This window comes from Betta splendens, chromosome 2, assembly GCF_900634795.4.
Source record: "Betta splendens chromosome 2, fBetSpl5.4, whole genome shotgun sequence".
NCBI lineage: Eukaryota > Metazoa > Chordata > Actinopteri > Anabantiformes > Osphronemidae > Betta > Betta splendens.
In genome coordinates this window covers 14,021,517-14,044,924 of record NC_040882.2, presented here as the reverse complement: position 1 = coordinate 14,044,924, position 23,408 = coordinate 14,021,517, and the positions used below count along the sequence as shown (strand labels likewise).

Below are 23,408 nucleotides of genomic sequence, written 5' to 3'. Positions count from 1 at the left end.
GCACAGACCAAAACAAATCATGTACGTGTTTCCAACATTTTCAAAAGGAAGTCTGTTATACCTGTAATGCAGTCGACACTTAAAAGCAGACAAACTATCTCACCTTAACAAATTTGACGGTCTGTTTCTGGCGGTCGTACCAGAAGCCGTAGTCGATCCACATACGCAGCAGCTCCAGTGGCGGCTGAGAGCCAAAAAGGTCATGAGCCGGCATGTTGAGGTCGTCCAGGAGGCACAGGAGGCGTTTCCCACCCGTGGGCACGAACACGTTTTTGGTCCTTTTTTCTATTTGGCTCTCCACAATGGCCTGGATGTTATTAGAGGTGGTCTGGACAAAAAGATAGACAGAAAGATTGAAGTTGTTCACTCCTCCTGTGAGTAAGGGTCAGTTATTCAACCTAAAGAGGTAGAATGCGTTAGTTTGTAGGGGACAACTGTGATCTATTTGATATGCATAAAGGTTAGGAATGAGTGGCACTGAATATTCCACTTATAATTCATGCACTGAGGTAACATGGAACACAGACACAGACAAATATAAAAAGACAACTCACTAAACTACACTGTCCCTGTTAAAACACACAAACCTCATCGGTTTATAGCAATCATAAACTGAACTATAATCAAACTGAAGAATATAATAGTTATTTGCTACAATGCTTTCATTACATTTGTTTAACCCAATTAATTTTACAATTATGGCAGAAGAAGGAAACAAACAAAGACACTTACCTGTGACGATATGTTGATAGTCAGGGCAGTCCATTTGCTATCTAAGCCCTGGAGGACACTCTGGGCAACCAAAGTTTTACCGGTTCCCACTGGCCCTGTCAGCAGAACCGGGTACTGAGCCAGCACCAGGGTCTGGACCAGGAAATTATAGCGAACTGTGTCCACAGTAGGAACTATAATGTTGTAGAAAGGAGCACTGCAGAAGAGAGAGACACAAAGATACAATATACATGCATTGTATATGTTAAAGACGGGTTATATCATGTTGTTTTGTCAGCTTTTTTGAATTTAATTGGCAATGAACAATGAATGGAATGGATCTAACATCCTCATATGTTCACACATTCATACCTGTCAGGTACATAGAGCAAAGCAAGACTGGCTGGTTATTTACCTAGTGTTGTAGCGCCAGCCCTTTGGCAGCTTATCATCAAAAGAAGTCCAGTTTCTGTTTTTCGTGTCCACAAAATACTCATAAACGGTGTCCTACAGGAATGTACACAACAAGATTCTCAGAACAGATGCCAACAGGTGCCATCAAAAACAGATTTATATAATTTATGATGTGAAGTCTGTCAAACGTTTTATTCAAAAGAAATGTTTAGTTGTTTTTTTTTTTAACCAAACATTGTTTAGTAACTGTAGCAGCCATAGGGTTCAGTTAACAGTAATCAAGGAAGCGGCCTTTGCTGTGTAGCTAATGGATCTACGGTTCATTGAGGACCTTGACAGGAAAAGTTCCTTCCATCTCTCTGAGGAAGTTGTCTATCTTCTTGCGCCCGTCCTCGTCAACTGAGGCACAGATGGACCAGATAAGGCTGAAGATGAACCACAGCTCCACCATCCTGCCCAAGTTCTCTGTGTCTGAAATATTTACCTAGAACAAAAGAGATAGAAGAAAAATATACACATTGTTTTATGATGTGAATAATCAAATATATTATTATATTAATCAAAAAAGTTTCAGAGACGCATTTTACTTTTCATACCCCATTGCTGGATGTGGCCAGGGAATCATACAGGCGGCAGAGAGATGTTACCCCGTTAAGCTCAGTGATAGGGATTAGCTCCTTACAGTTGTTCTTCTTAAAGTTAAGAGTGCTTTCTACATATTTCTCAATCACACACTTTAAATGCTCCACCTCAGCCTGTAAAAAATCAAACAAAAAAGAGAAAAGGGACAAAAGGTATATACGTAGATATAATCAATGCATGTTTACTTAAATGTGTTCTAATAATATTTCACCTTGTTACGCCTGTCCAGCCAAGACTGAACAAAAGGCTTCCAGCCCAGATCTGTGTAATCGTTGTAGACCATCCCACAGCGAGACACTGTAGCTGGAGAGGCCATTGCCAGGTTCTCCACTTCAAACAGCAGGGAGACCTATGGCATCATTATTCACATTTAGATTTGCTGTTGTGCTACAGTAATAACCTTTTAACATTCTGCTACTGACTCCTGGGTAGAGCAGACTATTAGACTTGTGTTTCTCTTTTAATTGTTCTGAAGCTGACTGGGACATCTCTATAACTCTCTAAGTTGAAAATGCTTGAAAATGCGACATAAAGACAGGGGTCTGTTGACAGCTCCTCATACTCCTCATAGGTGGAGTGATATATAAATTTTAATAGTATTTATGATGCATAGAAGCTAATGAGGAAGGCAGGGTTGTCTGTAGGACGCCTCTCTACACCTGCATCTCTGGGAACTGGGGGAAAAGAAAAGTAGACTAGGAGCTTTTGAAAATATGACAAATAAGATGAGGTGATTTATTTCATAAAAAATCATGTAAAGCACACAAATATTGTGGTGATTTGTTTTTACATTACACGTCTAAAATGCCTAGATTTGTACCCACCTGTTCGGGCATTGAGATACGCTCTCCGTTTATGAGCGTGAGCACCTTGTTGTCATCCATTACAGAGTTCATGCTCTCTATCCACAACGTGTCAACAGGCCCATCAAACACAATCCACTTCTCATCTGGTTTCTGATCTACAGGATCGATATAGATGCAACATAATAATGAAAACATCTTCACACATAAGAACAGAAGGGTTAAGTGGTATAAAAGCCAACGTTTAAAGACATGCTGTTTTCTGCAGTGTGTGCTCAGGGTCAGAGATAATTAAAATTACTAAATATAAAAGGATAAAATTAATAATTATTACAACCTATGTGAGGCAGTTTACTATAGTTGACTGTTTACCAAGTGTAATTATTTCCTGTTTGCAATTCAATTACCCTTAAACAAAATGCAACATTTTCTTCTTTACAAAAAACAAAACAAAACAAAAGCTGTAATAGAAAAAAGTGTCGGTACGTGTAACATAAGCAATAGGTTTTTCTCATTAGCACCTGCACAGGCTGATCTCATGAGAGATGAGAGCACTCCATCACTCCACTCATTGGTGGAGAGATCTTTTTCTCCATACAGCTCCCCCAGGCTCATGGCTTTGGGATTCAGAGGATGAACCTGTTAACCACCATCAAAGAGAACATAGTGACAACATCACGCAAAACGAAGATCGTAGTTGCTGAAGGGTGTTTTGCGTAGTCACAAAGATGAGAAAACACGAGAACACGACTGACATGAAATAATTGGATGCTTGACAAAGAACCAGAGAATTGACCATCTGTTGAAAGTATATAGTTGCAGACACATGAATAATTTCCTTACATACTTTACATACTTACATACTCAACTGGCTTTTATTCAGTGTGTGCAAGTATCTAAGTAAAGTCTACGGGTTAGTACATAAAAGGAAGACAAATGAATACTTAGAATCTAGTAGGAATAGGGTTGAAAGAAGGAGAGTTAGTGTCTCTAGTTTTTGAATTTTGTTACAAATGCAGAAATATATTTATTATATTTATGTTGCCATAACAAATACACTGACAATTAATATAAAAATACATTTACAATTGATTCCTTCCTTATCCAGACCCACCTGAACTGGCTGACACTCAGACGCCCCCTGTTGGTGCAGGACAGTGAGAGCCCTCTGCAAGGTCCTCCATGTAACACTCTTAGCACTGCCTGTCTTGCCGACCAGCATGGATGCGTGTCGGGAATTTTTGGTCTCGTAAAGTTGAATAACTTTAGTCATGATGAAAGGAGTCACTTGCAAACCATTGCCACGAAGCTCTGCCTCAATAGCTTCCTTCAACTGCAACAAAATGATGAGATAGATGAACAGGCTGTCTGTGAGACATACTGTACTGTATACAGTACACAAATATTCATAAGGTTTTGCTTGTATATATGGTCAATCTAGTATATATTATATAATTTAGGGACTTTTGGATGAATTTCAAAATAATTCCATAGCATCATAACAATTTGAGTGATTGAACGTCTTTTGTGTGACTGAGTCGTTCATGTCTGGGAGTGTACTACAGATGATACTGAGACTGTTACAGAAGTTCTCTAAGATGACAGAAAAAAAGTCTACCTAACAAGGACAGAGGAAACAGTGCATTATTAATTTCATGGCATCTCCTAAAGAGCAACCTTTTCTGCATCTCCCATTTCTTTTTATTATTAAAAGACATGTGTTTCAAAAAACAATGCTTTTAATCTATTGCTTGTTTCTGCATGAAAATGATGAATCTGTGCAATTCAGTCTAAGGAGTTAAGCCAGAATGATTAATTATACACGCAATGACAGCAGCAGTTCAGAAAAAGGACAAGCAGTGTACTGTATGTTCTGGCACTACAATTAACATGAAAAGAAGCTGACAGTTTTCAAGAAAAGCCTCTGAACACAAATACAAAAAAGCTCTAAAACAGGTACACTGAAAAGGACGTTACAGGAAACAAAGTGCTTCATCGCGTAGTATGATTGCTGACCTACAGTAGCTCCATTTACCTTTCCGTAATCTATAACGGGTGTTTCCACAGCAGGGAATAAGTCCTGGGTGATGCCATTAAATAGTGGCAGATCAGCTGAGGTGAGTTTAGCAGTGTTCATGTCTTTCAATGCCATTAACAGGATCTGAGGACAGAGGTACAATGAGCAGAGGTGCTCAGCATGCTGTAGTATTTGCATTTTATTTAAATTGGCCAACAAACACAAGGTGCTACGGTGCTAATTCATCATAATCATCATGACACAGGTAGGCAAAGAAAGAAAGAAGGACCTACTTCTTCATCAGAAATGTTTGGGCAGGAGCGGCGCTTTCTCCCAGCATAGCGTAGCAAGGAAGTGAGAGCACGCAGGCCAAAATCATAGTGGTCCTGTTTAGACAGCTGCTGCACAGCCAGAGAGTACAGGGTGAACACCTTCTTAGCCAGGAGCTAGAAAGACAGAGGACAATTAGCATGAAGATAGACACATTTAAAAGAGAAAGCAGGACAGAAGGGGAGGTTGTGATGAATATAATCACCATGGCACTAAACATGGGTTAGGCATACACGTCAATAAGACCTCTGTATATATACTCACATTTGGATCTCCCTTTATCACTTTTTAAATTGTCTTTATTGATAACACTGTACCTTACAGTTGTTAAAGCCTTCTCCAAACAGTAATATCTCTGCAATTAGAGTAGAGTCTGGAACCACCATAGAGATTGGTCGAAACATGGACTTGAGGTTGTCTGGAAGCTCGGTACGTCCAGCATAACCTTAGAAAAACAAACGAGGACTAAACATTATGAAGGTATGCAGAGATTCACTGGCACCGTTTTTAATCCTTACTTGTACCTACCTGGATTCATGGTGATGAAGATGCCACACGATGCCACCAGACTAATGTGGTGTCCATCAAAATGAAATTTGGACTGTCCAGCTGAGAGGGAAGACAGGATGGAGAGGATCTGCTGGGCAACCACTGACAACACCTCAATGTTGATACGGTTGAACTCATCGAAGCAGCCCCACGCGCCTGTCTGTTCAGAGTCGGCACAAAAACAGATACATCCTAAGTCCTTCACATAACTTTAATTACAATCACTATAATTACTGTCATCATCACCTTGTCATTCATGTAAACAACCGCCTCATTCATACCTGTGCCAGACCTGAGTACATGTGTCCCATGGATTTGTAGTCTAGGCCTTCAGAACAGTTGACGACGATGACGTACATGCCTAGTGCTTTGCCTAAGTCCTTTACTGTCTCTGTCTTTCCAGTGCCAGCTGGGCCTTTAGGAGACCCCCCACGATGGAGATGGAGAGCTGTGGTCAGCGTCATGTAACATCTGAATAATCAGTCAGTGAGGGAAAACATTTAATTTATCAAATTAATGTAATGATAATATCTATCTATCCATCTACTGTGTAAACAGATTAAGCAGACACCTAAAACACATGGTGATGCCAGCCTGTCTGCTCTGGTATAATTTGCTTGACAAGTACTAATGACAGTGCAAATCTGTCCTCAGCCTTGATATTAATGTTGATATGATTTCATGTTTTTTAATATTAAGCCTTAAAATAACTGGTACAACTAAGCTGTACTGCTTTAATATCTGTCACCTGTCAGTAAGTGGAGTAATGGCCAGACGTCCAGAGTTGCCCAAGTATTCATAGCCATAGTTGAAATGTGAGTTGGTTTGTCGGACGACACAATCATTCACATCCTGTGGGAAAAACATACAAAGGACACAGACAGTTTTTACTGAACGTTTACTTGGGCTCCATCTAACTCAGCTCAGCTCAGCACCATTGATCGCTTGTTGCCATTGTGCAGGTTATTTACTGAGTTGAGGACAGTGAAACATAAAATATAACAAACGTCGGGTCACAAAACTTTTGTTGTAGCGCTTTTAAAAATGCTATAACCAGGATATAGTTTTGCAAAAATACAAATTGTTTGTCTGTGCAAAATGCATCTCCACAAACTATTGATCTGTACCCGTCGTGTCTCATTAAGTATCAGTAATGAAACTTTGCTGTGAATAAAATACAGGCTTACGATTAATTGCTCAGCAGATATTCCAACCATCCATCACAGAAACTATATCAGGTAGTGTATAATTACGTATGATCATTTTCCATCTCTCTAATTTATTTTTCTGAATCTGGTCAAATAAAAAATAACTCAATTATCAGTCAACTATCCTTTTAAAAGGCTGTTTCCTACTTCTTCCATACTGCCTGTCCCTTGTCCAAGCAGTATGTTCTGTCTTACAGTGCTCAAATCATACCTTCTCCCAGTATAGTCTCAACTGGCAGAGCCACTCAAAGGCAGTGACATCACGACAGCCGGCCTTGATCAGCTTGTCAATGACATCCCGGGCATGAACCTCCACCGTGACCAGTGCTACAATCTTTAGACGCAAAACTTTGGACAGGTTACCACGGATGATCTCAGAATAGCCTTGAAGCATGGAGACCTGAGAATGAAGTGGGGAAACCAAGCAATTAAGGCTACTTATGTGGAACAAGCAATTCTTTCTGTCATTATCCAAGGAGGAACACAGCACATGCTTAAGAACATATGATCGTAAGACCTTTTTCTCCTTAATGGACTTTAGTGCTGCCTTGTCACCTCTCTCCTTGCTGATAGTGAGAGCTTTAGTGACATCAGTGGTCCACTGGATCTGACTGGCTGTGATCAGCATCTAAAACGGATGGAACACAAGATGGTGAATAACTTGGTTTACTGTAATGTTTGATTTTCTATTTCTAAAAGTTATTACTTTTTTTCAGTTTATTTTCTAGTCACAGTTTATAAATGTGATATTTGTACTGGGTAAAAACTGGTACAAATGTTAAGAAAATCACATCAGGGTTAAGGGGGAAAATCTTAAAATTATATTTGATATTACACCCTGAAAAATTGATTTGCATTGCTATAGAATGCAGCTTCAGCTCTTTTTGTGACAACAAGTCAAACACAAGTCGGTGAAAAAGCAATGAAGGCAATTAAAAAGGAAAGAAAAGAAAGATGTACCTGTCCTGGCCAGTCCTTCACCCATTTGTCTCTCTGCCCTGTCATTTTCTTGAGAGCTACAAGGCAACTGTTCAGACAATCTTTCAGGGTAATTCGCATGGTCTTTTCAACGTCACACAACCAAACCTAAATGCAAACAAAACATGATCATATTCCACCATTTCCACTGTGACTTTGTTTATTGCATTTATCATGCCAAACTTAGTCATCATCATCCTCATCATCATCCTCATCATCATCCTCCTCCTCCTCATCATCATCATCATCATCATCATCATCATCATCATCATCATCATCATCATCATCATCATCATCATCATCATCATCATCGCTGTACCTCCACTGGTCTATCCACTTGTACTGATTGGATGAGCTCAATGTACTCTCCATCAGCAGAGGACATCCCTGTGGCACCTGTTTTATTTCCCACCTACCAAAGACAAGCAGAGTCAGGCTGCATCCATATATTCAGTAAACGTGGATAAAATCTCCTACAACATCATGCAGTTACAGACACTATGGCTACTGTGACACAATTTAATCAACTAAATTTGCCCTAAAGTACGGCTTCCCAGATGAAGCCATGTGTATGTGACCCTGTGCTTATGTAATGTCTGTGCCTTTTCTATGCGCAGGCTCCTGATGTTGTCAAAACATTTCTTCAGGTGCGGTTGAACGGCTTCTGGGTTCTGTGACTGTCCCAGGATCTCCAGCACATCGTCATTGGACAGGAAGTAGAATCTTGGAAACAGCTGCCTCTTGGTTTCCAGATACATGTCTAAGGACTTCTGGATCTCCTCCAGCTTGGCACTCATCTCTGTCAATGTCTCTGCAAAGCCTGAAAGACAGAGAACCAGCTGACTGAAGGTTTCACATAGGTCTGAATATCGTATAGATTCTTTGTATTAGCCCATGTGTCAAAAAGTATTACTTTAAACTGTCTACATATATTTTATTAATATTCCCTTTCACAAAGGGAAAGCTAATGTTAGCTGTAGGAAGCCACTCAAACTCACAGCAGGAAAAACACAGCAGCTGGTCGAGTAATTCCTGTTGTGTTGGTTCCCAGACTCTGTGAGAATGTAAATTCATGTTTTTTCCCTTGGTGATTTCTTTCAGAAAGGCCAAACAAGAAAACTTTTCAAAGTGTTTGGTTTGCCCTTAGCTGCTTCCATGATTAATAATTTCTAAGTTAGTATAGAAACATACATTATGAAACTGCAATATAAACTTCTACACTCTCATGTAGTATTGTTAAGGCAAGTGACTAAGACAATTTTACGTTTTAATGGCAAAATCATTTAAGTATATTATCAAAGAATCTGTAACTTATCTTGGATCCTAAAAAAAGCAAAAATTAATACTTAACTGAGAGAAACTAAAGGCAGTCTAAGCACCTTCTGGGCTTCTTTTAAATTATATATAACAGTAGGCCTATAGCTCACTTACTTTCATACCTTGAGAACCCAGAAAACTGAATCTGTGACAACATTTTTGATAACAAGAGGTAGCAGGTTCATACCAGGGTGGTGTGTTCCTCGCAAGGCGTTGTTATCTTTATAAAGTTGGCTCATGATCATTTTCCAACTAGAACTGATATCTTCAAACTGTTTGCACTCTTGAGGCAGCTGCTCCCGTATATCCTTTCCTTGGAAAATGTTCTAGATCGAATAAGAATCAACATAGGAGCAGAGTGACATGGAAATATAAATTGTGACAATACCCAATAGTGACCCATTAATAATATTAGTAGTAGTAGTAATGTAATGAACTGATAACAGCACAGACTGCAGGACTGGGCAGAAAGCAATCCTCAGTGAAACTTATTTACATTCTAATTACTGGTTTATCATTACAGTTAGAAGGGCTCAATTAGAATGCAGGCTACTGTTCCAACAGCTTGTTTTATAAAGGAATGAAATAAAACCACATATACAGAATGTACCTCCAGATAAATCCACTGACGCTGTACGGTGAGGATCATTTCAATGACCTCGAGCACCTGCGAGAGCTGTCGTTCCCAGCAGTCCACCTCCTGCTCAAAGACTTTCACATAGCGAGAAGCCTTCATTGTGGACAGGATGACCTGGTTGTCCTCTAGGGCCTGGAAAACCTCATCTGTACCTCTGAGGGAAACAGCGGGAGAATGAAGCATGAAAGTTAATGATTATTTAAAGCTACATACTAATCACAGTTCTTATTTGAATACTGTATATTTCCTTTTGAGACTCTAAGGGCCTAATTAATGTCATTTGAATATGTACTTATTAAACACCAAATGATATTTCATCACTGATCACCTTCACACTTTATAAAAGAGCAATAAGCCGATAAGACTCAAAAGTCTTCAGTCTGGATGACATCAGTAACAGATCGTTACCCTGCCGTCAAGGATCACTTTCTCACCTTAGCCAGTAATGATGCTTATCTTTGTAAGGTGCAATGTCAAGGAGTGTTACCTCCCAAGTCTTGCTAATGCTTTCCAGACCCTTCAATGCAAAAACACAGTAATGTTAATGGACAAGACAATAGGTGTTGGAGAGGTGGCAAAATGAAGGGGCAACATTGCTAAAAGGCACATCTGGACAATATTAAAGAGGAATAGCTTTATGAAACATTTCAGTTTGTGTCCTCAAATCCTTATCAGAACGAATCAGAATTATGTAGCCTCATTCTGTTTTCCTAGTAAATGTGTAATGTGAATAGAAATGTTGTAATATGAGTAAATACAATCAACAAATTGGCTTGAATCTCTTTTAAATGCTAATGAGAGGCAGACATGGCTGCAGACAGCAGGCCTAAAAAAAAAAACACTGAAGAAAGCCTTATGCCTTTTGGCTTTGCTCACTCATATTCTTGGCGAGGTGCTGGTTAATATTAATTACAGAAGAAGCTATAAAAAAGCCAAGTGAGTTTAAGGAAAAAAGACTCAAACCTGCTCTATGGAGAGTTCCTTGGTGGCAGCGCCAGAGATGTCACAGATGTTGTCAGTAAACTTGTCCAGGCCCAGAGATATCATCTTCTCCAAGGTGAATTCAGCACTGGTGTGGTCAAAGGAGCACTGCAGGTCTTCACGGATTTGCTTCCAATGCCTGAAAGTAGGGTTAGTTAACTAACACTTTCTCATTGCTTTATATGATTGAGTTGTGTGCTGTAAACTGCACCAGGCTCTGCTCAATACAAAAAGGAAGGAAACATGTGACGATAAAATGTCTAATTAACGATAAAGGTTTGTCCTGCTTTTAGAACTGCTCTATTCCATATATGCTTTAATTGTCTCAGACTCCAGTCCTTATAATAAGCATTATAAGTGAATGTTCTCTATTTTCTGTTCGTACCTGTCTCTCATGGCTGGATTCCTCATGTTGGTGATGAGAGGGATGATCCGCTTGAACTGGTCAATCTTGTTTTTAGAGAAGTCTACTATGTCCCACTCCTTGTCCTGCAATCACAGATCAGAACCCTGCTATTGTGTGTATTACAGATGTGAGATTTGCACACACAGTATTAGCAGAGAAATGCAGAGGTGAATCTGCTGTGGGTACATCCATTATTAATTGAAACATAGTCTAAATTTAATTTTATATTTGGAAGATTTCACAACTACAGTGCCGTATCTACATGGTTCATACAGTAACAAATAAATATTCAATTACTATGATTTTCTGGATTTCACTAGAAAGTCAAATTTGACTGTGGCAAATCAGACCTTAAGTTCTCTCTGGAGCTTGATGAGTTTCTTGAACATGTCCTGTGCTACGCTTTCCATGTCTTCTGTGTGCAGTGTAGCAAACTGACGAGTCCTCCATTTGCTCCATTTGGTGTTCCATTCTTCTGTGATGGCCCAGACTTCCTGCAGTTGATCTATGTCCTGTCCAAGACATACAGACACAAGCAAACATCAGCAGAAATAACACGGTGCCCTAATCTCTACATGAACTGCTATTGCAGTCCTATTACTAGTATGTGCAAGGTCAGTTCTATTAAAAAAAGGATATAACTCTTCCCGGTATCTATATTAATATCAAAATCTATATCTATATATACTTATACTATACTATATCTATATCTAAAAAAACTGCTTTTACACATTCTAGGAAACATTGTTCTCAAGTTTGCAAAATGTTATGAATGTACACATGTAAGTTGGGAATGTGATTTTTGTGCTGTGTCAGACCTTCTCCAGTGCCTGGATGGTTTTAGAGGGGGGCTGATCTACTTTGAAAAAGCCCAGACCGTGAAGAATAGTGGTCTGTTCCTGTTTGAGAGTCTCCAGTTTGGTGCGATGCTCCACTATTTGTTTAAGAGCCAACCCAGTGCTCAGTGCACTATCAAATGGACCTGTATATACAAAAAGCACTGTTTGACAATATTCACATCAACAAATACACACAAAAGCAAAGGGCATATATAATACAGAGTCTAAAAGGTTTGTTAGATGCAGGCTTGTTTGTACAGAGGAGATTGTAACCTGTGCTGTTGAACTCCTGCAAAGTATCCTGAATCTTTTTTTTAAACTCCTCAAAGGAGAGGATGAAGCTGTTCTTAAACTTCTCCTTGTGTTTCTGCAGCATGATGTCGCTGTCAATCAACACCTGCTGGAACCACACCCACTCGTCATTCAGCACCTCACGCATGTTTTGCACCTGCGGGTGAAACAAGTTGTTAATTTTTGCTTATTAATAATTAAATTATTAATAAGGAGGTTTTTCACACTACTGTAATCTGACAAAGTCAATGCAAATTATGAAATACAATATATATAATAATATATATATAATAATATATATATATATATATATATATATATATATATATATATATATATATATATATATATATATATATGCCGTTTGTGTGGATGAACACTTACAGCCTGTTCAACTGGGACTTCATATTTGTCTAGGATTGCAAACTGGTCATGGATGAGAGGAATCTGAGCTTCTGTCCTGGCCAAATTACCCTGCAGAGTCTCCAAGAGCTTTAGGCTATCACCAAGCTCAGCCAGTGTCTGGGGAGGTTGTCTTAGCCTAAACACAAACATAAAACATAATAACTGCACCACTGAGAGCATCCAAAACCAATATTCAAAATATACTGTGCTGAACAGTCTACTAAAATGTATTCACAAAGGTACACATCAACTCAATATTATGTGTATTATTGTATAATAAGAGTTTCATAATATAACCATTTTTCTGTTGGAGATGTTGTTTAGTTACATGTTGCCTCATTCACAAACCGACCCCTGACATCACCTGTTTGCATTGTCCTGTAGAGAAACATGAAGTTCTTTCAGGCGGGTGCTGGCCATATGGCTGAGCAGCTCAGTGAACTTGGTTTGCCACTCATTGCAGTGTTGCACCAGTGACGACTTGAGAGGTGAACAGTCCAGCATCACAAACTGGATGTTTACGACAGTCTCTTCCTGTTGAACACTGTTGGCCTTTTCCGTGTACCTAAGATAAGCAGAATGATGAAGAATAATGCTTTGTGACTGCAAAAAACACATTTTAAAGGCATTTGTTTGATAGGTTAATAATAACATTTACAACATATTTCAATGCTTTAAAAACAAAAGGTTCAAAAACAAAACCGCCCACAGACACTTAACCAGTTGACATTTAAAAGGAGATTTCATTTTCAGTACCTGGGAATATCTGCATCAAACGAGGTAACTGGCGGGTTGAGTCTCTGATAGCGTTGTATAAAGGAGTCTTTGTCAATATGCCAGATGTCCCTGTATTTGTCCCACATTTTCAGATAGGCCTGCAGTTGACTAGCATTGGCCGTCATTCCTGTGGCAACTGCAGCCCGAATCCTTTTTATCTCCTCATCTTGCTCTGTGGAATAAAAAAGTCATGTGTTACATACATTGTTTAGTAATCTTCATCTGCAACGCGAGCACGTGCACAGTTGCTCTGACAATTGCTCAGTTTGCTGAAAAACTGGATTGACGTTTGGATTTTTCTGTGGGAAAAAACATGATTGTAATACACCGTATGTCTTACCTATGCTGGCGTGTATGGGCTTCACCTCTGACTGTTTGCAGTCAAGAAGTTCAGGCAGCCGTTTAAATTCTGAGATGGTGCTGATAATTTGAGGCATGATGTTCACCATTTCAGCAAGCTTTCCGAGCGTGGGGGAGAATTCCACCTGTACAGAAAAAGACCCATGAACAAAATGAACAAAGTGGCCACAAATATACTGAGCTGTTTATGTTTTAGTCAACTAGCATCAGTTTTTGTACTGGGTACAAAATATTAAGTTATTTAACCATTTAACACTAGTCTTGGTTGCTTCAAGAACAGCAGGCTGTGCAAACAACAGTAGAGTTGTCTTTGCAGAAACAAACTCCACAGCTAGAGCAAGTTCTCCTATGGCTGCACAGTTCAAGCCCTCTCCTCATTTTGCTGTGGGGCAGGGGGTCATGCCCTGATTCAGACCGCTGTATCTTGGATGTCTCTACTGCACAGTTCAATAGGAAGAACATTGGCCTGGGAAGCTGAAGGTCCTCAGTTCGATCCCTGTCTTTGGCGAGAAGTGTGTCCTTAAGCAAGACACTTCACACTAGCTCTCAGGGCACCGCCATGTCTGGCAGCCCACTTTCTTAGTTCATGGGGGCTGTCACACGTCAATTTTCCCCTCAAGGGGATCAATAAAGTACTGTATGTATCGTATATTCTCATCTCCTTGTCCTAAGAAGGGCATGTGTCCTTATCTTGGCCTGAAGTTGCAGAAGATTTCCCCTAATTTTCGCAAGTGCATAGTTCGCAGACTGTGCCCAGTCTTACCATCCAGTACATAGTCAAGTCCTCGAGGTAGTGAATAGGTCTTTCTTGCCTAATGGCCAGGGAATAAAGGACCTGGGAGCTGAGTTGGGCTTGAGTGCACCTGCGAAAAACCTCAGGACAAATAGTGCCAGTGTTTTTTTATTTTTTTTCATGGCAGCTGCATGTTTGATCTCTAGGTATATTTTTTGAGAGTAGAAATTGAGGTGTGTGAGGGCTTTTGTGTAGTTATGTCTGGCTTGTTTATGAAAGCAACAAAGCTACAGGTGCATCAAAGCCAAGTTGACTAGAAGCCAGAGGGTTAATGTGAACCCCCCTCTGTTGTCATGTGAATGTGACACGTGTGGCCTGTTTGGTGGCCTCAGGTTAGAGTTTATGTTAAGAAGACAGGTCTATCTTTCATGAGGCTGTGACACTTCTGTACAGATGCCAGGCATAATATTTGATTAGGATGTTTGGGCCTCATCTTGTCCTTTGATATTTTGACAGCATTGAGCAGTGGTGATTGTGTGTACATGTGTGTGTCTGCTTAAGACTTTGTGTAGCTTACTGTTTCCCATGCAAAAAATACAACTGTGATATTATTTCACTGTTCTGCACCGTTCTGTTTTCATTACTAGAACTCTTGTAACTTAACTCAAAGGGTTTGCTGTTACCTTCTGTGTTGTTTGAGAGGTTGTCTGGCGCAGTGCTACGAGGACTTTAAACAATGGATTCGGTGATGTCTTACTGTCGCCGTTAATGGCCCTCGATAGGTTTTTCATGGAGTGTTTGATGTTGCTTCTGAAAGCTTCTTCTACCATGTGGTCCACCTTCTTTGTGTAGGTCACCCAGTGCTCCGTGACCTTGATGAGAAGTACACACAGGACACAGGACTTTGTAGTACGTTCATTGTAAAGCTACACACACAAAAGGCTTTTTTATTTATTCAATTCATTTTTGTGAGTGTTTCTTTATATTTAATAAATACGAACAAAAATAGCACAGACCTCATATCCATCCTCTGAGAAGATGCTATAAATGTGGGTCATGAGGTCAACTATTTCCTGGTGTGCTGAGCGTAGAGTTTGCAGCTGTCTCTGCTGGTAAGCCTTCTGGTCATTCTCAAACTCCACATTCCTACGAAGGCACAGAACACAACTAACACCATAGAAATGTGTAAAAGAGACCTGCTGAAAAACCTCCAGGTTATAAAATCTACATTACATTATATTTGAGTTTTTATGAGCAAGCCCACATGTAACTAGCAATACTATACATGCAAAGATCATTTATTTATTTTTCACCACATGTCTCTCATTACCTGTACACAGTCTTTCCATCCAGTCTAACCAGAAATGTTTCACTGATCTGGCGGCAGAGGTTGGAGATGGACAAATTGGACACTTTGTAGCTATCAACAGTCAGCTGCACCTGCAGTGCAACAGGGAAAGGAGAAGGGCTGCTCAGTACACAGTTGCCTAGAACATGCCTGAACATCTTATGACCTAACATCTATCAAAGCTATGTCCATGTTCAAAAGCAAACTACACTGCTCAGAAAATCTATTATTTATTGCTCACTCCTCTCTTTTCGCCCAGCATTCTAAGCTATAAGTAGTCAAAAGCCAGCGAGGCAGTACCCACAGAGTGTGTGTTACAACCTTGTGAACCTGCAGCAGACAGTCACGGATGAAGACGTTAGAAGCTCCTTTAGTCAGCCACGTGAGCTTGGTCAGGCCAGGCTGAATCTTCTTATCAATGCTGCGGATTCGCTCCTGAAATAGACCCAACTCACTGGGAGACAGCATTCCAATGATCCTGAACACACACACACACACACACACACACACACACACACACACACACACACACACACACACACACACACACACACACACACACACACACAGATACACACCACATCACAGTTCAGTGATGATGACCGCATTTCATCTAATGACTAAGGATTCACATTCAAGTAGCAGTAGGATAGGTAGAGAAATGCTTGTCAGTTATTCAGTTACAATCCTGCAACAATAGCTAAATTCCAAACATTCTTTCTATCTTTGTTACTGTATACAACATAAATGGTCAGTTGGATGATGCTCTTTTTATGATACAAATACTACGTAGATCAAATTATGATATGCATGTGTCATATTATTACTGTACCTGTGTTAGGCCCTCTAGAATCAGAAACCATTGTTTGTTCATGTTTGCTCTCTGTGTCTCACCTGTTATAGTCCCTGATCAGCAGCAGGACTCTCTCTCTCAGGCCTCTCAGGTCTTCCCTCTCATGGTAAATGTCAGACACACTCTGGGGAATCTCAAACTTTAGTCGATCCCAATAGTGGATCTCAGAGAACAGGTTCAACAGGTTCCTGGCAAAACACATAAATACCAGTAATTTGAATATACTGTGGTAAAGGTTTACTGAACGATTTGTTATTGCATTGTGAGATGAGAATGCTTTGTGGCTAGCGTGCGCTATATGATTTGTTTGTGTGACCCACTTGTCAAAGTTGATGTTCAGTTTAGCAGACTTGTCCTTGCAGCGCACCATGAGAGGCTGCTCTAGCTTTTTGATGTACTGTCCGTCCAGGTTCTGGCTCCACATGCTGAAACTGTTCTTCACAATCTCACCCAAGAACTTGACAATCTCATCATAGGTAACAAATACTTGGTTTTGTGTGTTTGACTTAGACATAAAATGGGCCTTCTGAAGCACCTGGAAACAAAGAAACACAACAAAGAGTCAAGAAAGTAAGTGAAGTGATGTAGCTGATGTGCACTCAAAAGAATAAATGTAGATGACCATGTCATCTAATAGATTTACCTCCACTGATTTGTCTATGCGATTTCTGAGAGCTCTTGCCCAGTGGGCCTGTCCTGCTAAATGTGGAACATAGTCAGGAAACCGCTCCTTCCTCTGATTCATCTCCTTGTTGACCATTTTGAGCTCACTGTTAAATATGTTGTATACTTCCTCCATCTTTGCTTCTATGGTGGGTTTGATGGCCTGAGGTTTAAAACATTTAATTGATAGGAATTAGTAGATGGAGCCTCAAGATGTCAGGCTTATGTTTAAGATATCTCTTTAAATTGGTAAACCACAATATAAAGTAAATTATCATTAAAGTATTTAATTGTTTCTCAATAATGACCAGCTTTAATTTAACATTAGCATGTACTGCATGCATGTGTTTGTGTCACCTCTCGAGTAGATAAAGGTCTAAAAATGTCCAAAAGCCGAACTCCTTCCTCTACTGTGGTCACTGTCTTAAACACGGAACTGATGAGATTTTGCATCATCATTTCCAGATCCTTTACTAATGACTGAAATCTGTGTATGCACACAAACAACAAACACAATGTCATTAAAACATGACTTGCTAGTATTTGTCAACTAGTGGAGCAGCTGATTAGGACATATGCATTATTCAATATTCAGTTGTTCTTAACAAACATACTTATATCATTTCATTTAGTCCTAGTTTATATTTGTTCTAACCTGACCTACCTGGTAAATTCCCGGCCCCATGTGATGTTCTTAACATCAAGGATGTCGTTATCTAGAGAGCGCAGGTTTTGTAGGCCACATTGATAGTTCGCCTCTATCTCCAGGAGTGAGCGAGTGAACTCTGGTACCTGGCAGCCCGTGAAGGATGGCAGGGCCCTCTGCTGACCTTCCTCCCAACGGGCAAACTGTTGTTGACAGTCACATATCTGAAAGAGCAAGCTAAAATATTAGTACTGTCCAGTATTGACAAAATATATACCCATGTGTTTATACGAGTACTTAACAGTAATTAACCTAAGGAACACATGTACAATTGAAAAGAAAAAAAATTAGAACAATAAAATAGTATAATACATTAACAATCAACATATCAAAAGTAGCAGGCACACAAAAAGTAAAACTGCCTTTTATTGTCTTTGTCATAGCACATAGACTATGATGCAATGTATTCTATGTCAATGTTGCACCATATTGTAGAGTTGTATTGTGATGATGTGTTTGTGGACATGTGTTAATACCTCGAGCAGGTTTTTGAACCTCAGAATGAAAGAATCAACTACCACAAAAAAGTTGGTGTGGTCCAGCAGCCAACCTTTTGAAGAATTCCTAAAAACACAGGTGGAATAAAAGGGAGAGAAAAGGGAATAGAGGATGATGAGTCAGAAACAAACATGCAGCAACTGTTACACTGATTCTGAAGATGCTTTCAGATCCCTCAGTATGACTGGGATTAATCTTTAAATGGTTTTAATGTTAATTTACAGTGAGAAAGTGCTTTTAGTTCCACAAACAATATATGTGGAAGCATTCTCTAAATGAGCTGCATGCATGCTTGTATACTCATCAAAATTCTATTTTACACTGCTTTTTTCATATGCCATTTCAAGTTTTAACGAAAACCCCCATACATTGTTGAACACCTCAAACATGTTGAATGTCGATACAAGTGTTTAGTACAGTTTTTAAGAGTACAATCTTTAGGTGCCTTAGGGTACTGGTTAACTGTGATTAGAGTCATGAGCCTCTATGCTGATGGGATTTCTCCTACTTGCGGTGGAGCTTTGAGGCATGCAGATATATGTCTTTCCAAGACTCGCAGCACTGGATGCATTCGCTGAGCGTTTTCTTGCTGGACAGCACATAGCCCTCAAAGATCCTGTCCAGAGAGATGGATTGGAGGCACAAAGACACGACCTCACTCGTCATCTGCAAATGCAGAAAAAAGTCAAGACTTATAGAAATTAAGAGTCACAGAGCTGAGCACAAATGATGGAGTACAATCTTGGTTTACATAAAGCTATAGCTCCATAAATGTAGAGCATCACTTATTAAAATGAGGAAAGATGAAAGGATTGATGAGAGAAGCAGATACATGTAGCCAGCCAGCCAACGTGTAATCTTCCTGATTTACATTGCACTTTCAGACTTTCATCACTCCCCACATACATTTCATCTGGATTGCTTATTACTCTGCCATGTGCTGTATATCTGTAATCATCATATCGGTTTCTTTTTACACAGTTGCATGTGCAGCTACTGTACATGTAGATAACTCTCCTGTCTTCAGCAGAGACCAACAGCTGGATGAAAGATTAGACCATGACACAAAAATATTTGATCTGTTCCAATTTCTGAGGAGTGAGGGAGTCACATATGAATTGTTTTCTAACAGATAACTGTTAGTGTTGTGTGGGTGAACTGCAGCGTGTTACACTCAGTATAGAAAACAGTTCACGTGGAAGAGTATAAGAAGTGACAGCGAGACAGAGGCAGGGCAGTGTGCTTGTACGAATCATTACGCTTCTGGATCAAAGCGCATACCTTGCGGAAAAGACCAATGATTTTCTCGTCGGTGTTGTAGTAACTGGAGTTGACCCAAATGACTCGAATCAGACTGACAATATGCTGCAGCTTTGGAGCAGCTTGGTTAGGTTTGAGCTGAGCAAACTCTTCGCAGGGTTTCTTTAGAATAGAGAGGAATTGCAGGTTTGACTGGGCTTGCAGAGAGTAATCCTGCAGAACACATACACAAGTATTAATGTTATTGTAACAGTCATGTTAACATAAGATTTCAACATGCTCCAGATGCATTTCTTTTGGTGGCCAGATGATAAAATATAACAAAAAAATATATACACTGTATAATGTTATGACAGTAGTCAGTCATGTTCTTTGACTTTTACTATACTGTACATCTACTAGGAGATTTCCTATACCTGTATAGCCTTGGTTACTTTGGAGAAACATTGTTCATACAGAGACTTTGAGAGCTGCAGGATTTTCTGGATGTGTCGGACCCCTGGGTTTTGCAGCTGCTGGCTGATGTTCAGCAGCTTGATAGAGCGACTCTTCCAGAAAGCTATCTCGTGCAGTGGACCACAGTCGTCCCGCATATTCATTATTTCTTGTGCATTGAGTACCTCCTTGATTTGATCTGTCCACTTGATGACAACAGCTATAAAAATAGGAGAAGCAATGAGTAGAAAAAGCAAACACAGAAGCATGAAAATCTCGGGAGGGACAACAAAGACACAAGAGAGATAGCAGGAGGACAAAGGGAGCAGTAAAAAGCAATTTCTGAAGGAATGACTAAATAAATGTTGGAATCAATTTATTTGTTTGAGGCGAGAAATGTGTTGCAAGAAAAGATAAAGGATGCCCGAACTAAGAGAGGAATGCCGAAAACAATAATGTTGGACTGATGCAGGTAAAAGGTACAGTACAGCAGGCGTATTAAACTGCCGAGTTTGACAGAGAATCAATGCTACAAATCTGCTGTTTACAACAGAATCTTACAGACCAGAAGTCTTGTCAGGGTGGATTTTAAAAAGACAGTCTACAAAGCCACATGGAAAAAGAAAGGCACCCCAGCCCCCTTACACTTACTCTCCAATCTCTGCACCAGCGCTAAGTCATTCTTGGCCTCCTCAGGACTGAACTGCAAGGCTTCCATTGGGATGTAAAGAACCGTTTTGCCCACCTTGTTATGCACTTCATCTGTTAAAAATGAAATCATACAGATTATTGCTGATATTGTATCATAATATTTCAAATAAAGCCTGTTGTTTGATTAATACAGGCATGTGGTGTCTGTGTAATATAACTGACAGGGGTCTAGGAAATGTGCTCACCTTCCTAAAGTCTTGGGGATAGTGAATTTATTAAATGCATCATATAATGTAGGAGAATTTTGCCTTTGTCATTATTTTGTTAACTACCTGGTTAAAAACCCCACAAATGCTAAAATCCTCAGACGCTTCCTCAGAACCATCTGCTCCCTGCGCAGCACAGATGCTATCGGTATCCGTCCTGCTGTTTTCATTTACAGATTTATACGTTTGTGCGGCTCTGAAGCTGCAAACGCTTACAGCCAAAACTGGAAATCCCAAATCAATACCAGGGCCGCTAAGTTCGCATAGGGGATTTGTGTTACTTTAAGGTCCTCCTACTGCGGAAGCAATGCAATTTACTAAAACACGTGGAAAACAAGCATGAACAAACATACAATGGGGCATGGCCCACATTGACTTACAACAACAACCTCAATTACCTCGGTTGCACGTGGCTCAGTTTGAAGGAAGGAAAGCGTGTCTGTCATGGGACAGAGATAATGAGGTATTTCAAAGACGCCTCAAAGGCCCTTCGCAAACGCTGCCAGTGCAGGCTGCTCACAAATCCCAGTCGGGAAGACAACGCTGCAGTACGAGTCAAGGCGTTTTGTGTAACGTGGAAGTTGTGCGTGAATACCATCCCTCTGCGGTGCCGGTGCCTACCTGTGAGGGTGGCCACGTAGCAGTGCATGTTATTGGTGTAGGTGTCCTTGAGGCTCTTGACCCTGAAGGTGCAGAGGGCGAGCGGGGGGGCGTGCAGGCAGGCCATGTCCCGGAGCAGCCGGCGCGTGGGGCTGCCGCGCGCGCTGCCAAACTGTACGGCCGTGTTAAACGTCTCCGCCGTGACGAAGGCTCCCGGGACGCGAGTGAAGTAGGAGAGCTGCTGCAGCCACTGTCCCTGAGAAACAAGCATTTTTAATCGTGGGGGGGTGATGAGTAGAGAGTGGTTGAGCAACTTGAAGCAATAGTGATGGGGTACAGTACGTGTGAGGGCATGGTGTGCTCCACCCGCAGCCCCGCGCTGGGGTCCTCGTACACCACCATGAGTGTGATGGACGTGTCCTCAATGAACCGGTCCACGGCCTTCTCATTCTCCTCCGTCCACAGCTCCTCCGCTACACCGGAAACGGCCACGCAGCGGATCACCAGCTTCCGGCGAAGAAGGAAGAAGGGGTTGAACGACGATTAACTACTGGAACAACTTTGTGCGTGAACGGAAACAATGATTCAGATTTACCTCACGAATGCTCTTGATGTGATCCTCCACCATGACGTTCACAGGTCCCGCGGCAAAGCTCGCCTCTTGCCACGTGGTTCATAAAATACTTGATGAGAAACGCACAAACAGGCACAACAACTGTGACATGCTGACACAGCAAATGTTTCGCGTACCTTAAACCGAATTTAAATTTAGTTTAGCACACACACCAACGTTACTTCCATAATGCCATTATAGTTGCATTACATGATTGAACTTGCCAGTAAGGTTGTTAGCCGCTTGTAGCTAACTTCGAGCTAGCAAACGATTATCAATGGACTTGACGTTAGCATTAGTTACTCACTTTGATGCGTCAGGTCTTGAGCTCATGAGCTTAAAGACGCTCTCCTTTGGACTGTAAAACTACCGCCAGGCAGCCAACTCCTACGAGCAGCGCGTCGGTGTACACGTCTCCATGGCAACGCTTGGTTGCCCTGGTAACGTCTGGTGCGGCGGCAGGACCCGGCTCGTCGAGTTTCGCCAGTACACAGAAAAAAGATTTTTTATGAGAACAAAGCTCAACCTTTTCCACGAACACGTGACGCTATTAGGCCATAACTTTAGGACATGCAGTGAGTTTAATAACTCAACAGGAAGCGTTGACTTCGTCTTCCTCCCGCCCCTGCTGAACACTTGTCCTGGGGCGCCCCCTACCGGCACGTTCCTACGGTCGGTGGAAAGCTGCATGAAAACCCCAGTTCCTCTAATTTAGGCTTAAGAATAAAACAATGTTTACTTCTGGATCTTAGTGTCACTTAAGCAATCAAAATGTGTCCTTTAAAGCTGTTTTCAACATAATCAAGGTGCTGGTTCAAAAACCCAAGCACAAGGTGAGGTCGTATGGAGTCGGCGCTGTGGAACAGAGGTTTAGTTGGCTCCCAGCAGGGAGCCTGGGGATGATGTCAGGGCATCCACCAGAACGCTGCACACTGGTTTAACTTCAGTCATAAATCACTCTGCAGGTGAGAGCAATTGGATTTTTCCACTGGACTTACAGAAACACATGTGTAGAAAATGTTGCTTTCCAGCGTAATAAAAAAGTAAAAAATGATTAAGCCAAACCTTTATTAATAATTCTAATTTACATCAGTCAGCAGCACATGGAGTCCATACC

General features: G+C 40.7%; 1 protein-coding gene across 2 annotated transcripts in view; it reads right to left on the bottom strand.

Annotated features, from left to right (window-relative positions):
• Window positions 1-22,888, bottom strand: part of dnah2 (dynein, axonemal, heavy chain 2) — a 39,862-nt gene extending 16,974 nt beyond the window's left edge. Inside the window, exons 1-50 of one of the 2 annotated variants that reach the window (XM_029136463.3) lie at window positions 22,599-22,888; window positions 22,274-22,361; window positions 22,021-22,185; window positions 21,700-21,934; window positions 20,813-20,923; window positions 20,143-20,381; window positions 19,748-19,939; window positions 18,975-19,132; window positions 18,445-18,532; window positions 17,927-18,132; window positions 17,620-17,749; window positions 17,243-17,425; window positions 16,920-17,134; window positions 16,641-16,787; window positions 16,068-16,224; window positions 15,729-15,838; window positions 15,415-15,544; window positions 15,082-15,270; window positions 13,646-13,790; window positions 13,285-13,477; window positions 12,893-13,093; window positions 12,508-12,664; window positions 12,106-12,280; window positions 11,812-11,975; window positions 11,344-11,505; window positions 10,973-11,076; window positions 10,570-10,726; window positions 10,041-10,123; window positions 9,580-9,760; window positions 9,157-9,295; window positions 8,255-8,472; window positions 7,972-8,064; window positions 7,635-7,760; window positions 7,192-7,302; window positions 6,886-7,074; window positions 6,215-6,318; window positions 5,748-5,937; window positions 5,446-5,626; window positions 5,235-5,362; window positions 4,881-5,033; window positions 4,606-4,731; window positions 3,685-3,903; window positions 3,092-3,209; window positions 2,592-2,728; window positions 1,979-2,116; window positions 1,722-1,880; window positions 1,457-1,609; window positions 1,127-1,218; window positions 733-928; window positions 104-328 (exon numbers count right to left, since the gene is read on the bottom strand). In XM_029136463.3, coding sequence (XP_028992296.1) covers window positions 104-328; window positions 733-928; window positions 1,127-1,218; window positions 1,457-1,609; window positions 1,722-1,880; window positions 1,979-2,116; window positions 2,592-2,728; window positions 3,092-3,209; window positions 3,685-3,903; window positions 4,606-4,731; window positions 4,881-5,033; window positions 5,235-5,362; window positions 5,446-5,626; window positions 5,748-5,937; window positions 6,215-6,318; window positions 6,886-7,074; window positions 7,192-7,302; window positions 7,635-7,760; window positions 7,972-8,064; window positions 8,255-8,472; window positions 9,157-9,295; window positions 9,580-9,760; window positions 10,041-10,123; window positions 10,570-10,726; window positions 10,973-11,076; window positions 11,344-11,505; window positions 11,812-11,975; window positions 12,106-12,280; window positions 12,508-12,664; window positions 12,893-13,093; window positions 13,285-13,477; window positions 13,646-13,790; window positions 15,082-15,270; window positions 15,415-15,544; window positions 15,729-15,838; window positions 16,068-16,224; window positions 16,641-16,787; window positions 16,920-17,134; window positions 17,243-17,425; window positions 17,620-17,749; window positions 17,927-18,132; window positions 18,445-18,532; window positions 18,975-19,132; window positions 19,748-19,939; window positions 20,143-20,381; window positions 20,813-20,923; window positions 21,700-21,934; window positions 22,021-22,185; window positions 22,274-22,306 — 7,605 coding nt within the window. In that variant the 5' untranslated portion in view covers window positions 22,307-22,361; window positions 22,599-22,888. The remainder of the gene's footprint in view (window positions 1-103; window positions 329-732; window positions 929-1,126; window positions 1,219-1,456; window positions 1,610-1,721; window positions 1,881-1,978; window positions 2,117-2,591; window positions 2,729-3,091; window positions 3,210-3,684; window positions 3,904-4,605; window positions 4,732-4,880; window positions 5,034-5,234; window positions 5,363-5,445; window positions 5,627-5,747; window positions 5,938-6,214; window positions 6,319-6,885; window positions 7,075-7,191; window positions 7,303-7,634; window positions 7,761-7,971; window positions 8,065-8,254; window positions 8,473-9,156; window positions 9,296-9,579; window positions 9,761-10,040; window positions 10,124-10,569; window positions 10,727-10,972; window positions 11,077-11,343; window positions 11,506-11,811; window positions 11,976-12,105; window positions 12,281-12,507; window positions 12,665-12,892; window positions 13,094-13,284; window positions 13,478-13,645; window positions 13,791-15,081; window positions 15,271-15,414; window positions 15,545-15,728; window positions 15,839-16,067; window positions 16,225-16,640; window positions 16,788-16,919; window positions 17,135-17,242; window positions 17,426-17,619; window positions 17,750-17,926; window positions 18,133-18,444; window positions 18,533-18,974; window positions 19,133-19,747; window positions 19,940-20,142; window positions 20,382-20,812; window positions 20,924-21,699; window positions 21,935-22,020; window positions 22,186-22,273; window positions 22,362-22,598) is intronic. The other variant, XM_029136482.3, reaches the window with a different exon arrangement.
• Window positions 22,889-23,408: the final 520 nt, after the last annotated feature.